At 44.3% G+C, this 17,055-nt stretch overlaps 2 protein-coding genes across 4 annotated transcripts in view; one reads left to right on the top strand and one right to left on the bottom strand.

Moving 5' to 3' along the window:
* The first annotated feature begins 3,879 nt into the window (after positions 1-3,879).
* On the top strand, positions 3,880-7,450 carry LOC144934898 (uncharacterized). The gene is made up of 3 exons (XM_078861167.1): positions 3,880-3,934; positions 4,386-5,373; positions 6,700-7,450. The coding sequence occupies exons 1-3, from the start codon at positions 3,922-3,924 to the stop codon at positions 7,448-7,450; spliced, it is 1,752 nt and encodes a 583-aa protein (XP_078717293.1). The 5' UTR covers positions 3,880-3,921.
* Positions 7,451-10,515: 3,065 nt separating this feature from the next.
* The window catches only part of RFT1 (RFT1 glycolipid translocator homolog), a 29,089-nt gene continuing 22,549 nt past the window's right edge, over positions 10,516-17,055 (bottom strand). The window contains exons 14-15 of one of the 3 annotated variants that reach the window (XM_078860867.1): positions 15,330-15,432; positions 10,518-12,755 (exon numbers count right to left, since the gene is read on the bottom strand). In XM_078860867.1, coding sequence (XP_078716993.1) covers positions 12,697-12,755; positions 15,330-15,432 — 162 coding nt within the window. In that variant the 3' untranslated portion in view covers positions 10,518-12,696. Of the gene's footprint in view, positions 15,433-17,055 lie in introns of all 3 variants that reach the window. The other 2 variants (XM_078860868.1, XM_078860866.1) reach the window with 2 other exon arrangements.

Raw genomic sequence — 17,055 nt, 5'->3', positions numbered from 1 at the left:
GAGTTCAAATACGATGGATTATTTAGTGTGATATTTTTTTTTTGATTCACTATCTAATCTATTGTACTGAGGTAAATTGCAAACGGCATCAAGGTACGTACAACGGGATCATTTTGTTTATAAATGTTGAAAACTCTTTAAAAAAAATTGGCAAGACCGTCATAGAGAAATAAGACGGGTGATGAAATATAATGCCAGATTGTTATCCAGCAAAGGTCATCCTTGCATATGTGGAAAATAACAGCAACGTGGACATACAATATATGGATACATATAAATGCATTCAAAGCAAATAATAATCATACTTTATGAGATGCAAACATCAGCAAGTAGGTGATGCATTGCTCTCCAACATAAGGGTGTACTGAAGCTGTCATAAATTGGCACCTTTGTTCACGTGGAAACTTTATTAACTGACTGTCGGGTGGAAGAGGATGTACAACACAGATTTAACTCACACGATCTGACCCAAAAATAGATTATTAAGTACACAGTCAAGTAAAATATAGATGTGTGGTATTTCTAAGTGTAAGGGCGTTTATGAAACATCATGGTACAGCCTAATTTTGTGTTTGCACTTTTAACTGTGCATGCAGCATGTGGATTTAAAATCTACAAATACATTCAAAACATGTATTATATAAAATGCTGTTTAACTGATTACTTGATATGGACATCACACATATGGTTAATAACGTATTACGTGTGTTTTCCGTATTCGGGCTGATTTAGAACATTTCCATCAACAAAATACACACAGGAGAATCACATTGTTGAGGTGTTCAGTATACATTACTTTAGTTGTATTAATAACATTCGATAGCGTTGAACTCTGAAATGTATCCCTAGAATTAATTTCCGGTTGGCGTGATATTTATCCTTAATACGTTAGTTTTAAGGGATGCTACTTTGGTGTCGTGGTTAGCGCACTGGACTTGCAACCCAGAGGGCACTAGTTCAATTTGTTCTTCCAGCATGGCACACAGTGGGGCAAGTTTATTAAATCCCCTTTCTTCCGTCCACCCAGCAGTATAAAGGGGCCGTCCATAAATGACGTCACGCACCTAGGGGGGGTCAGACATTTGTGACGATGTGTGACGAGGGGAGGGGGGGTGAGAAATGTGACGTCACATCAAAATGCGCAACTTGAAATAAATATAGACAACACGTTCTAATTAATTAATTAGACTTTTTAATAAATGTTTTCTCCTACAACATCAGAGTGCAGCGCCACATTAAATACGCACTACAATGACAATAGTTTAAAGCGATTTGAAGCATGTTTTATTTTGGGGGAGGGGGGGCAGAGCTTTTGACGTCATATTTAAGGGGGGGGGGTCTGACTTTTTGTAACGCCGTGTGACTAGGGGGGGGGCAAAAATCGTCCAAAATCGCGTGACGTCATCTATGGACGGCCCCAAATGCGTGCAACACAAATCTAGAATTACAACACAGTTGATTAGTCGGCCGCGTGTGGTGGAGTACAGTGGGGGTACTGCCACCTATTCAAAGAGGTTTTGTCCAGCACGAGTAGGGAGATTAAATATCCACGACTAGATCGGCTCTCCAGAGCTCCCTCTAAGTCGTGGAGATCTATCCTCCAGCAGTGGGATGGGCAAGTAATTGCAGGGCTGAAACTTGACCTCTTTACATTAATCTTCTTGGTTCTTTCGGTAAAGTCACGTAGAAGGGAAGTAATAAAATAATAAAAATAAAACATAATAAAAAAATTCTCACGACGTTTCGGCCACCGAAAGAACCAAGAAGATGAATCCCTGCAGTCACGAAAGCTTTAAATCGACTCTTTACATTAACTTGAGTGCAATAGGCGCATATTTGTGACTACACCTGGTCAACAATATATATTTTAATGTCGAATACAAACAAATCCTCACATATAGCTGCAGGGGGATCAGCTGAGAGGGTTGACGTATTAATCGAATTGAGTGCACCACGTGGCGGGATTTGGGTTGGATTATACACGGCGCACGGCGCTTGTTGCATACAGGGATTAATCAACAGGAGGCTTTTGACGAGAGCGATCAGATATGCAGAGGTCCCGTATTTGATCCAGAAACATTCTGTTATTGAGTTCCACTCCATAGATTAAAATTTCATGCTCATGTCCAGTCTACTCTGTAGGCATTCGATGGCATGACTGCCGCTTAAGCGCGTGCACGCGTGCGGGTTGGTTCCCAACACGTGGGGTCCAACGTCACACGTCTTGCTGAACAGCTTGTGGTACAACCCCAAAAACACATCAAAGAGCTCTTCCATCAGGGCAGGGAGGAATTCAAAATATCAAAAATTAAAACAGCAGAATGTGGACATAAGCAAACCCCTTGGGAGAAAGGCCACGTGTGCTTGTATCAGAAGCTGCCAATTGCCTTCTCCGCACCAGTGCATTGTAAGGATGTGATGCCTATGAGAAATGTATTTATAAGGTGTGCTTATATCCAGCTTAGAATTCACGATTTTCTGATGTCTTTTGGCTTTCCTGTGGAGATAATGTTGCATGGTATTTCCTCCGTTGGATCAATACTGCCAATAGTCGTGATCACGGTCCTATTGTTGTTACTATTTGAGTATGGGGATACAATTCTTGACGTAAAGCTTTCGTGACTGGAGTAATTTATATTCTTTGGGTCTTTCGGTAAAGTCACGTAGATAGTTTCAAATAAAATAGCAAAAGTAACAATTTATAACATTTTTTGTTATTTTCTTTTAACCTATCTACGTGACTTTACCGAAAGACCCAAAGAATATGGGGATACACTTTGATTTTGACGAGAAATTCCAGTTCGCAGAGCAATAAGACTTGTGATCTGGTCAAGGTGTCCCGAAATAGCACTGCGTATACAGCAGTCGATATTTAAAGCCCAATTTTAACATCAAGATATCTCTGCAAACGAAAATGCATGACACTGAGTGCATCCTTTGCAGCCATCATTGAGACGCTTTTCAAATTACTACAAACGTAAATATATGAAAGTTCTGGAGCTACTTGTGACGACCAGAAGATGTACTCTGGCATTGAATCAATTTAAATTTCAATTGGTGTTTACATTCAGAATACCAGTATTGCTCTTGGGTAGAGTCCAATCATAGATAATCGAGTGCAGAGCTACTAAATGTGACCTGTTTGTTTTTAATACCCATATTAATAATACCCTGCAGTAATCCATGGGTGTAGCTTTAAGAGCCAATGTTATCATACTCCACTGTAAACCCGGGGACAAAAGTACAAAAGCCTGGCCATCGCGAACATTAGTGATGAGTGATATTTGAACCAGTCCTTGACCTTCCTTCATCAAACCACTCTGACCAGCATGAAGTATGGTAAAACAACCCCATGAATGAAAGGCGTAGATTCACTAAGAGCAGTGGATTGCATTTGGAAATGTGGCTAAATTCCATCTGTGAGAGTTTGGCATGTGCCAGCACCTGGACAAAAAAAAACCGATGAAGCTTGAAAAACATCTGGCCTAAATTCCCAAATAGACGTCTATGCACACAACATTCTGTTGGCAAAACCAACCGCGTGAGAACTGAGAAGACTGGAGAGACGTGGGAAGTTACATCACCACAATTGGGCCTAAACAGCTCAGAGGAGAGAACCCGTGGTGTTGGCTTGACGCCAGACTGGCCCAGCGTTTCACAGAGAGCATTGAAAGGGGGGCTACTCGCATTAAAGTTGACGGGAGGGTGTTTTTTGGGGGGGGGGCGGGCTGAGAGTTGCTCGCGTTGGCTTGTGGGATTAACTACGTTGTCTGTGTGTGCGCGCTCGTGCGTGTGCGTTGTCTTTGTGCGCGCACTGACACCGACCACTGTCAGGAGCACGCGTCGCAAGCGCCACACACGAGGGAGCAGAGGAAGACGCGCACCGGGACACAGCTCCAAGTGTCTACTCGACACCGAATTATGTTGCGAATCGGTGAGATAAACCCTCGCACGCACGTTTTCGTCGTTGTATGCGTTAGCGAATGTATAACATACCCGTGAATATCCATTATATGCGTGATGTACATAGGAATGCATGTGTTGTGTGCTACTGTGTGTCATGTTTGCACGAATGCATGCACATGTGGAATTTGCGTTTCGGCTCCAATAGAAAGTAGTGAAAATGAACAAATTACATTGGCAAGGCTGCACTTTGCTCCCAGCTGTCATTGTAATGCATTCGCTCTATTTGATTTGCAAACTTTATTTTGTCTTAAGTAGCGTTTGTAAATGGTGACAGTGATCTTATATTACCAAATTCCCACCGAAATCTTGTCTCATTTGAGTGCAAAAAAGTGACACTCTCACGAGCTCGTTGCCGGCTTGTACGCGAAACCGCTCAAGGTGAGCGGCCGCTGTTCTTCGTCGTTTTCTCCCACCGCCAGATGTTTCCACGACGATCGTGGCTCTCGTAGCCCTGTGCTCCAACGCGTCGCCGGCCTCGCCGTGCCCCAAGGGCTGCACGTGCCCATCCCCGGGCACCCTCGCCTGCAGCGGGCACGTCAACTCGAGCGCACTGCCGCCGGGTACCCAAGCCCTGCTCTTGCTGGGCCACCTCCCTGCCCCGCTGGTGCTCGACGCCCTCCGCCTGCGCTCGCTGCAAGCCCTGGACGTGTCCCATACCGGCATCTCCATCCTCCCACCGGACGCTTTCTCCGGCTGCCCGGCGCTGCTCTCGCTCAACCTGAGCCACAACGCGCTGCGCGGCGTGCGGGAGCACGCGTTACACCGCCTGCCCTCCCTCCGCCTCCTCGACCTGTCCCACAACAGAATCCGTGGGTCCGGCCTCTTCGATCTTCTGCAGCGCCTGAGCTCCCTCTCGACGCTCAACGTGAGTCACAACGCCCTCCGCCAGCTGGACGGGTTCCGTGCCGGGCGGGCGAACCCCCCACGGCCGCTTCCGCACCTGCGTCACCTGGACGTGTCCTACAATCGCATCGTGGAGATGTCACCTGTCACGCTCTCGGCGTTTCCGGGCCTGGTGACGCTGCGGGCATCGCACAACCGCCTGGAGGAGCTGAGCGAAGAGCTGTTCCAACGCTCGCGAGAGTTGCGCTTTCTCGACCTCGCCTGGAATCAGCTCTCCCGGCTGCCCGAGGGTTTGTTCGGAGGCACCACCGCCCTCGAGAAGCTGGACCTGCGCGCTAATCGTCTGGCGAGCATCCCCAGCGGATTGCTGGGACCGCTGGGCCGTCTGGCGTGGCTGCAGCTCGAGTACAACCCCTGGGAGTGCGACTGTTCCCTGTGGGGGCTGAGGCTGTGGCTGGAATGGCTCACGTTTCGAGGTTTGCATCGCATGACCACCCAGGGCGTGCGAGATGGGTTTTTTCAACAGACCACCGTCTCACATTTGCAGAAGAGGGCGGCACACTGGTGCTGATACCCAGAAAGTCGGAGCCAGTCCAGAGTTTCACTTATTAAATGCATGTTGCTGGCTAATAGAACGAAATGGTTTCTATCACCAACAAAACATAATTTAATCAATGGTGAAATAAATCAACTGTTTTATTTATCATTACCCACAACGTGCATAATTTTGTACAATTTAGCTGCACTGCACTGAACGGGTTCCAAATTGTTCATGGAAAGCTCCTGCCGACAACATCAGGTAACCCAGCAAGCATAGTTAAACTGGCCACAAACTTGTTGATGAGGCATATTAAGTAGAAGCCAGTCTACAGTTTGTCCGATTTAACAAATGCTGCCATATGCTGATGGACTTAAATAGTTGCATTTTATTGGTGGTGAACACGGGGAAGATTGATATTATATAAACCTCCGTCACAAGCCACTGTTCCATGCAACACAGTACAGGACGTCTCTCGTTAGGGTGCCTTCGTTTGACTTATCATGAAATTGTCAAATAAGTAAAACTTTATTTATCAGGTTTTTTGGGTTCCGGTTGATGCTGGTTGTAATCGCCAGCGAAACGTCCTACTTAATTGTAAATGTTGTGGATTTTCTCTCTAACACACCGGGGTGTGCTAATGCAGTAACAAATTGGCTCGTTTTGTTCACGTGACAAACCTAATTAACTGTCGGGTGGAGGTGGGTATAAGACACATTTACATATACGCGATCTAACCCAAAAAACGTTATCATGAATATTGGTTGTGAAAGCCTACGTGTTAAAGCTAACATTACTTAACACTAAATCTTGACGTAACGCTTTCGTGACTGCAGGAATTCATATTCTTGGGTCTTTCGGTAAAGTCACGTAGATAGGTTCAAAGAAAATTGAAAATAAAAACTACGACGTTTCGATCGCAACACAAACCTATCTACGTTACTTTACCGAAAGACCCAATAATATTAATTAACACTGCATGATCTAAGCACACAAGTCAAATAATACACCGACTCCTAATATACCATCACCGAGCGTTAGTTGATAATACTCCCGTATTTTTAATTACCTTTATTCGGGGAAGCTTTTTACATCTCTAAACACAATCCAGATATTTTACACATTCAACAAAATCAAGACCAGAGTGAAAATGACGTTTGTCTTTATTTTTGACAAATCAATCTACCTTGTTCAGCAAGGCTTATACGCTTGCCTTGTGTGTGTGGTTGTGCAGGCGGGGAGGTGGACAGGTTGTCGTGCTCTGCACCGAGGGAGCTCAGGAACAGGCCACTCCAGCAACTGTCCTCCGATATGTTCTCCTGGTGCCAATCATCTGTGCGCGAAACCCACAGCAACACATCCGACGGGGCACAGAGGCTCTCCGAGTCCTTGCTTTTCGAGGCAGAGGGGAGGCAGGACGATCAGCGTGAAGGACACCCTTTCATGTCCTCTGAACACAAACCCCCACCACCTTCAGCAGAAGAGACCGTACCGTCCTCGGCACAACGCTCACCGCCGCCACCTTCAGAGGAGCAACATTCGCCCTTCTCGGCAAAGGAGCCACCACCTCTGTTCATGCCGGCGCAGATGCCCCAGTCTTTGTCCGCCAAAGAACCCTTGGCATTATCGGTGCAGGAGTTGCTGCCTCCGGCGCAGCGCCGGGCTCCGGCTCATCTGTCTGCGGGGGGTCCCATGGCACTCGCCATGGAACAGCCCGGCACGCTGTCCCCGCGCTCGGTGCAGCGCGGCATCAACGACGCGTGCATGTTCCACCACCGCGTACGCGCACGCCAGCCCAGCGTGCGCTACGCCCTAACCACTGTGGTGGTGGCGGGAGTGGTGTGCGGGCTCCTCTGCGTCATGATGGCTGCGGCGGCGGGCTACGGCTGTGTGTACGCAGCCATGGCAGCGCACCGCGCCGTCGAGAGCCGCCGGTTGGGCGGCGATGGTGGGACGGAGGCCGACGGCACCATTCCGCTAGCGGCCACCGAAGGAACGGCTGACAGCAGCGATGGGGGTGACGTTGGCGCGGCTGGTGGGAAAGAACCGCTCATGTCTTGTCCTGGAAACGGTGCCAAACTCAAGCCAGACAGCCGCGTGTGAACGACCCGCACCAGCAAGAGCGATGTTCCACACCGTCCGGTCTTATCGCTCGCGCGCGTTGTATCCTCTTCCAAGACCTAGTGCCGCGTCAAAAGCACGTGGGTTGCAGAGGCTGGCGTGGATTAAGCACTGGAAGCTCTGGTCATAAAATAATTGCGGGGTCATCATCGTCGGTTATCGCGATCTACCGCTGGGTGAAGGTGTCCCCGTGTCGCCGCCGTCCCTCAGTTTTGGGATGCCACAATCCATGCGACTCCTGCACATGGCCATCTTAAAAAATAAATTATCATTGTAAACAATCGTTAAACTTTGATTTAAAGCTTTCGTGACTGCAGGGATTCATATTCTTGGGTTATTTCGGTAAAGTCACGTAGAAGGGAAATAATACAATAATAAAAATATAACACAATAAAAATTCTCACGACGTTTCGACTGCAACACAAGCAATCGTCATCAGGTGTGAAATCCACAGAAAGAAAATTTGAAAAAAGTTGGGCGCCGACGGCGGTGGATTTCACACCTGATGATGATGATGATTGCTTGTGTTGCAGTCGAAACGTCATGAGAATTTTTATTGTGTTATATTTTTATTATTGTATTATTTCCCTTCTACGTGACTTTATCGAAAGAACCAAGAATATAATCGTTAAACTGTTATGTTTCTAATGCTGATTTATGGCATTGATGATGGACATAAACCAAACTTCCACAAAGCAATAGTTGGCATATGAAAAATAACTAATTTCAATTGTCCTTGTGCATTGCATCACTTTCTTCAAAGCCCTACTTGTTGCTGTGACGGTGCTTACCAGAGGTGGGACAAAGTCATTGTTATGCAAGTCCAAGTCGAGTCGCAAGTCATCAAATTCATGACTCGAGTCTGACTCGAGTCCAAGTCACATGACTCGAGTCCACATCTCATAGGTGGGACAAAGTCATTGTTATGCAAGTCCAAGTCGAGTCGCAAGTCATCAAATTCATGACTCGAGTCTGACTCGAGTCCAAGTCACATGACTCGAGTCCACACCTCTGGTGCTTACTATAGTAGGAAGCATATAACAGTGTTTTTTTAATTAAGGGCTCAACATAAGCCTTTGATATATATTTACTAAATGTGGGACACCTGCTCTTGTGGTTCCCATGCCAGAACTGTGCTTTTCATGTGTACGTGTGTGTAAGTTTGAGGTCTTCCTATCAGAAAGTATTCCCTGTAAAATCTTGATTTTAAGCTTTCGTGACTGCAGGAATCCATACTCTAAAATAAATTTGTATTTTAGGTATAAAATAATATATTTTATATAAAAGAAATTTTTATTTCATACCTAAAAGAACATTTTATTTTATACCTACGTGACTTTACCGAAAGAACCAGAGTATGTATTCCCTGTAAAGTATAATGTACATCCTTTTTTCAATCCACTGCTGGATGAAGGCTTTCCCATGCTATGTCAGTCATGGGGGTCGTGTGACCATTCCTTACCGCGTTGGCGGGCGCGGGTCGATGAAATTGGAGGTGGGGGGGGGCGCAGGACTGGGTCAGATGTTTAGACAGCGCTCGTCACTGTTGTGCGAATAATTGAAGGCACCAAGTCAGGCTCATGCTGCGATTATAATTATGTAACGAATTAAAATTTGTTTTGAGGCATCCATTAAGACACATGCAGAATAATACACGGGCTTTTTTATACTATATATTTATAGTACGAGGATTGTGTTTGCACAGAACAATGGCAGATTCTGTGACATGGTCTGTGAAACGTAAACCCAGTGCAGATCAAATTTGAGCCCGTACAGTTTTCCACGTATTAGCCCACGTTTTGCCAGTGACGCATCTGTAATACAAATCTCTGGATCAGCATAACACAACACAACACCGCCACCTCGAAAAGCTGCTGACCAAATGGAACCTGCAAGGCTATATATATAGCCCTACTTTACATATCACCTGAGCCTGGTGATGATTGACCAGAGGCCTCACTGTAATTAAGTTCCAGCGCCACCATCCTTGTCCGGTTTTAATTATCGCGACATTAATTTACAGCCCTTTGTCAATCCACTGCTGGATGAAGGCCTTCCTGACGCCTTGTCCGTCGTTGGGAGATGTTTGACCACATTTCACCATGTTGGTCGGTGTGGGTTGGTGGGTAGAGGTGCCCAGGACAGGTTCAGATATCACTCGCCACTGATGTTTGCCACGGTCAGGAATTGTACGAAGAAACCCGGGTGCATAGTATGCAGTTTTATAACGACTGTGCCAGGGCTCTACCCCTGAGTTTTATAATCCAGCAGTATGTTGTATTGTTTTGCATAATTTTACTGAAGTCCGGTTCACATTAATCCACCGACCTGCAAGCAGCGCATGCCTGTGCTGGTATTGAGTCGGGGTGGTGAGATTCATCACCACCACCTGGAGATTCAGAGTTGAGATTTGTTTCGATAGTCATTGAATAGCAGCGCTTATAACGGCTGCAGAAGTGACGAACCCATTGCACACAACGTATAACGAATAAAAATACGTCAACCTTTACGCACGTGATTTAATGCGTGTATTGGGTTCTTCAGAATCAATGTTAATGACTCCAACGTATTTTTCCACCTTCAGTAATTGAAGCAGCGGTAAAAAAAATGCCACGTTGGCCACATTACTGTGGTGGGCACCAGTTTCTCAATACAACCACTGCTGACTTTGCATGAAATGGTGCAACCACCACCAGGCGGTACTCTTTTTATCACCCCTGCAGCAACGATGCAGCTGATGATGATGGGGGCTGCGTCAGCTGGGTACTCGAGTTTTAGATAAAGGTTATGAATAATAAAAGCTTACCGGGTATACAGAGCTGGCCATCCCGATTAGTAGTCTACATTGGTATTACGTAACTCAAAGTAATCGTTAGTGCCATCGTGGGGAACATTAATAACAAAATAAATGTATTTTTATACATTGGGATAGTTTTTACCATCAAAGTCAAAGCATCTAGTATACAGTGATGTAGGATTAAAAACCTGCATTTAAACTACAATGGTTATTTGCATGTACAGCCTAATATCTACACAAATTACTCAATGATGCCCGTTTAAGTCAATATTAAGCATTTTATTGAGCAGCTTTTCACCTTTACAGCGTTTAACCGAAGACTGCTTTTGCTTCAGTTTACAAGCTTACAAAGTCGTTTGCATTTTGTCAGAGCCAGCAGATTGTTACATTGTTTTTAGTCACGGCCTATTCTGTTTCAATTAATTTTTGACAAACTATAATATAACATGACACCAACCCCATCTTACCTGGGCTGCCGATCGGTTTTCTACCCCACTCCAACCATACCACACCATTGTAATCTTGTGATCTGGTTTGGTGGGTTCCTGTAAATGAGCTGTAAATAGCTTGGCTTAAGCATTTAAGAAATATATATTTTTACGTGTATAATTTATACATAGTCTGATGGGAAAAGTGATGTTGGCGAACAGCTGTTTTACGGCTGCCACAGCAAAAGGCATTTGCCCCGCCACCTTTGTCTCTCCAATGCTGATATCGACACGATGTTTGAAACGCATATTTTATGTTATGCGGACCTAAAGGCACACACGACAGGTTCAGAGTGCCGATGGTGCAGCCAGGAATAAATCTTGCGCACAGTAACCATAGTTGAGTGCTCTAACCACAATCGCGTCGTTCTCCTGGTATACAAGATACAACGGCGACACAAAGCCTAGGTGTGTAACAGTACAGCTTGTGCGGCAAGGCCTAGTGGCGTACATCACCTACACAAACCGCATGAAAGCTTATAACAACATTCGATATAAACATATAAATATTATGGATTTGTTTTAAGAAACCATCAGTCAACAAAGCTCACACTACAGCCTGCCAATCATTTTGCGGAAAACAATTCCACCCCAACTGAAAAAAAGCTTTTCTAGCGATTAAATATTTATTTTAAGGAATTGTATTCAAACTGCGTTATCTACATCGTGACATAAAGGAATGTCCATTCGAAAATTTCACACAGCAGTGTATCACCCTTTTTTAGATAGGATAGCCCTAGATTTGAAGCTTTCGTGACTGCAAGGATTCATATTCTTAGGTTTTTTCGGTAAAGTCACGTAGGTAAAAAAAATTAAAATTAATAAAAGTAAAATAAAATAAAAAATCACGACGTTTTGGAGGCAACACAAGCTTCCGTCTTCATGTGGAACCGTCACAGCCACGACAGCTGTATCAAGTAAATGAGAGATTACAAGAGCTACCACTCCGTATATTATATATACTTGATACAGCTGTCGTGGCTGTGACGGTTCCACCTGAAGACGGAAGCTTGTGTTGCCTCCGAAACGTCGTGATTTTTATTTTATTTTTATTAATTTAAATTTTTGACCTACGTGACTTTACCGAAAAAAACCTAAGAATATAGGATAGCACGGGGAGAAGTTTATATCATAGAACTACTTCTGAGATTCCTGCAAGGGACTTCACACGAGGGGCGCTGTACTCCCCCTCGCCCCCTGCTATAGAGAGAGATGTCCATCGCATTGGAGAGTTGAATTTTGCCAAATCAAGCAGTCGTTTCTGGATATGCCAAGGCCATGTACTCACTTCAGCCGAGAAGTGGGTTTATAATCATGGGTGGCTGCGCCGATTGGAACTCTGACCACAAAGCCACTTGGCCACAATTTTCTTTCTATGCTATTTTCATTTCATGAGAAATATTTAATACAAATAGATTTGTCCTTCAATATCAAGTTGCAAATAAATGTAAGGTGTATACATTTAATTATTCGATATCAAACGGGTGGCTATCAAGACCCGCAAGCCCCCAATGCGCCATCAAGCAACTCTACACACTCCCATAATCAATCGCTACTTACCAAACTATTTTCACACAACTGTACATATATTTTCTTTATTCCGCGCAGGTGAGAGCCCAATGAGACAACATTATTCTTGCAAGGGAGACTTTGGAACAATGGAGGGTGTGTTGTACAACGAAACGAGAACAAGGTGTAAAAATATGAAAAATTAATAAAACCTTAGTACGTTTTAAAGAAATCAACGTTTGCTTCCTCAACCATGATTGCAAACGGGCACTTTAATCGAGGGGGTGAAAACTGTATGGCGTTTATTTTGTGTGCACGTGATGCAAGGTGCATTTTTATGCGCTGGCGCAAAATCTTCTCTCTTGATTTGCATTTTGAAGACGTCCGTGACAACGGATGAAAGTGTTTGGTGTTATTATTGTACGTTCATCACTTTACACGCCCACCACCTTGGCTTCCCTGCGTGTGTGTTTAAACTGGGACGCTGTAACTGCTGCTCTCACCGCAAACAAATAAAACATCACAATAAACAAAACAAAATGCCGATTGAAAGCTGTGAAGTAATCACTGTGGAATGAATTTTACTTGTTTAAATCCGTGAATTAATCACAAGTAGTACTGCAAAGATTAGATCATTGCGTAACACGCACAAACACAGCAAAATAATTAAACAAATTCTAGCGCTTTCTGTCGATGACAAGAAACTTATTAGACAGAAAAGTGTTTGGAGGCGAGAAAATACAAGAGTATTCATGCAAAAAGTAATTTAGTCAGTAAATAGCACAACTGGGCCATAGCATGAATCGTGTGTTGCATTCCAGGTGGCATTAAACAAGAGTTGTGTGTGTAAAGCACACAGCATTGTTTTAAACCACCAATTGACACAAAAGTTAGAACTGTGGCCATAGTTAGGCTGTACTGCATTATGGGAAAGCCCCCAACAATGCCTTGTGAGCTCACTAGAGAACACTGCTACGAGTGCACAGCAGTCCAACCGAGCCAGTGGACATCAGTGGTAGAAAATTTTGGTCTTTAAAATTCTGGTGGTAGCTAAGTAACACGGCATCTGCAAAACGGTTTCACCCTTTTTAGGGATCTTCAGTACAGTATAGCCTTGCTACTCTAATGCCACAATTGCACCCAGAGCTGTTTTTATAAACATGCGTTTTAATGCCTCTTTAGGTTGGGTTGTTAAACGAAAGCCAGTAAGAACTGAATCGATTAGCGGTTCTGAAAGTTGGCAAATGGTAACCGCTTCCAAAATAATGTGAGGAGCGAATGCACTGACTGGCACACAAGTGAATGTACAAATGGCATCGTGGCCTAAGCGACAATTGCGATTGCCCTCGCTTGTGCACGCGAGGTGTATGTGGTCTCATCTTGCATGCTAACCAGACGTCTTGGAAGTGTACCTACACATTACCCACACCACAAGTGACCGGCCAATCAACTGTGGTGAATCCATTTATACTTCTTCTTGGTTCTTTTGGTAAAGTCACGTAGAAGGGAAGTAATAAAATAATAAAAATAAAACATAATAAAATAATTATTATGTTTTAAAGTCACGTAGAAGGGAAGTAATAAAATAATAAAAATAAAACATAATAAAATAATTATTATGTTTTATTTTCATTATTCCCTTCTACGTGACTTTACCGAAAGAACCAAGAAGAAGTATAAATGGATTCACCACAGTTGATAATAAAATAATTATGTTTTATTTTTATTATTTTATTACTTCCCTTCTACGTGACTTTACCGAAAGAACCAAGATGAATCCCTGCAGTCACGAAAGCTTTAAATCAAAATCCATTTATACTGTTGGATGGACAGAGGCAGCGGGGGGAGGGGGGAGGGGGGGGACGGGTTACTCAATTGTTACAACTACTCTGGCAGCTCCTTACATTTCTCAGTTAAAAAGGTGGACACGTTCAGTTTATTTGCGAGGCATTTTTATTTGTGCAGCGCAAACAGGTAACCGTATTTTTGTTCATACGGTTACCGGTCATGCAACAAATAAAATGGAATTTAACAACCCCACTCGATAGGCAGAGGAATTGGCACTGCCTAAATGCGTTTCAATGCAGGCCCACACCCTCACCTGCCATGAGCTGGTAAAATGTGTGCAGAGCATCGCAAAATAATGCACAAAGCAACAATGCCACCACAGCCTGAAAGTATTCTAACAGAAAGCTTACATTAACAAAAGGCAGCCTGTTCTGGCGACCAGTTTTAAAAATGTCAACGTTCGGAAAAAATACGTGGCAGTAAAGTAACACGGCAACTGCAAACCGGGTTCACAATGTCAGCAGCGGTGGATGGCTTGCACAGTAACTGGGTCTTTAAAGAGGTCACAAGAACATGCTGCAATAGGCCACGGTGTGCCAGTGGCCAAGGGTGAATTTGAATAAAAAGAAAAACACCAAAAACCCCATCATATTTAACCAGTGCCGCAATGGTCTCACTTGCAAAAGCAATGACGAATCTCAATCACGTCTCACCTTTGACATTGTGAACGCTTTGTTGCTTGCTCGGGTTCAACTGTATTTCCCCCCAATTGCTAAACTGGAGCTAGCATTTTAGCTACTGCGTGTGCAGCCAGTGCAACTAGAACTGGGGCCCATAGGCACAAAGAGGTCCACAGGGCATCAAGTTGCAAAATAGATGGGAATTGAAAAGGGAAACCCATTTAATTTCTTGTAACCGGGCCCTGAGGATCGAAGTGGGAGACTAACTATTAACTGTGTTTATTTTACCAGGTAAGGCCCAATTAGCTATGCAGCTCTTTTTTGGAAGCGTCCTGGCCACAAATGATAGCTCAATGAAGTGGCTTAGCACATGGAAATGTATAGCAGCCAAATACTCTAAATGCATGTTGATTCCAAATCTGGAGGGAAAAACTGGAGGATCCGGAGAAAAAGCCACACGACCATTGTGAGAAAGCCAAGCAAACTCAAAATAAAAAAACTCCATATATATGCGAGAGAGATGGTGGTTGAGAGTCAGCTCTGCTTCTTTTTGAAAAACTCGGGTAGGAACTGATGCCATACAAACGAGACGAGCTCACGTTCGGTGCGGTGAGTCACGATGCCGACGGCCGACAGGCACGCGGCTCCCAGGGTGACATGAAGCAGGCGTGGGGCCTTGCCGTGGTCACAGCACAGCACCCACTGCAGAGAGAAGAGACGCGACGAGACCAAGATGATGAGCACGAGCGTCCCCGCAACATTCCTGCTCACACAAACTCATCTCCAATGGTGACCCTGAGCCAATGGTATAAACGTCAAATTGATATGGCAGGGTCAGTCTCTGCATAGGATGATCATTTAACGGTCGTGAAATTTAAGGATGTCAAGTGGTAAATGTCAGTTGGCAGACTTTTGGAAGATTTACAAAAGGCATTCTTCAGCCCTGGAAAGGTACGATCAAACAAACTTGAAAATAATTCTGTAAATTTACAAAACGTTAACCAATCCTGTACCCAGTGCGTTGTGCGGCTTCGCTCAACAGAGCAATATTAAAGTGGATCTGTGACGATTACCAAACTCAGTGACGATGATAGTGGTGATCATTATGACAAAGGAACTGTAATTGCAATGGATATAACAACAATGAAGATCTGCAAACCAACTAGCTACCTTCAGAGATTTGTTCATGAAGCCATCCAGATATATAAACACAGACACAACTTCAATCGAGAAGATGGGTACAAACTGAGTTATCATTGGAAGGACGTTATTAACCAGGTAAAGTCTTAACTGACTGTTATGTTTCCATCCTACCTGCCGATGTCAGCTGATATTTCCGACTCTCTGTGTGTGTGTCTCTCTCTCTATGCCTCTCTCTTAGATCTCTCATGCTCACATGTCCTTTGGATTGTACCATCATGCCTTTGGATTGCAATATTCTTTTTTACATTAACATGCTAATTTCTCACATTAACATCACTAGCCCTGCCCGCTTCTTTATGACCCTTGAACTACACCCATTTCAACCCTTTTAAAAACAGTCTGCCTCAGCAGCAGACCATGCTTTCCCACCTGATGACGGACGCTTGTGTTGCGCCCGAAACGTCGTGATCTATTTTATTTTATACCTACGGGACTTTACCGAAAGAACCAAAGAGTAATGAAGATCTCTGATGCGTTCTCGGGTTGCACCTCGTAATTTTCAGTTCCTGGAGAAGATCCTCGCACGTGGAGCGAAACATCGGACATCATGCAAAGAACACGCAGTAAAACCAGAATCTACATCAGACTCTATGCAGCACAACTGGGGAAAGCATGGTTTTACCCACAATGCTCCACGGAAACTCATAATGCGTTTGTGAGTACGGTATTGCTTTTGAGTTGAACAGGGTCCTACAGATTATATGTCATGCACTTGTAAATAACATCTGATAATCCAACAGTATTTATTAAACAAGCCCGACTCTGCTGATGAGACCTAGGAGGTCGAAACCAGTGGAGAGTTTACTTGCTTAGACAAATGCTGCTGGATAATGTTGGTCTGAAAAGCCAAAAGGCTGATGGCCTAAAACGTATTTTAGTTACCGTGTTGTCTGGACTATAATACGCTCCGAAGAGGCAAACACACTCCCGAAATTTACTCTGAGGAGTACATTATTTGTGTAGATACAACGCAATTCTGTTATACGCTGTTTGAATTCATTCACATGCGGCTATGCTTTCGGACGTGTGCTGTGTGCGCTACTCGGCAGGCAGCCGTCTCGTGCGGTTTCGCTTTGTGCGCCCTTTTTTCTTTGGAATGCATCTACAAGAGGGAAACCAGGA

The sequence above is a fragment of the Lampetra fluviatilis genome, chromosome 11, assembly GCF_964198595.1.
Source record: "Lampetra fluviatilis chromosome 11, kcLamFluv1.1, whole genome shotgun sequence".
Lineage (NCBI taxonomy): Eukaryota > Metazoa > Chordata > Hyperoartia > Petromyzontiformes > Petromyzontidae > Lampetra > Lampetra fluviatilis.
This window is presented reverse-complemented; position numbering and strand designations above follow the sequence as displayed.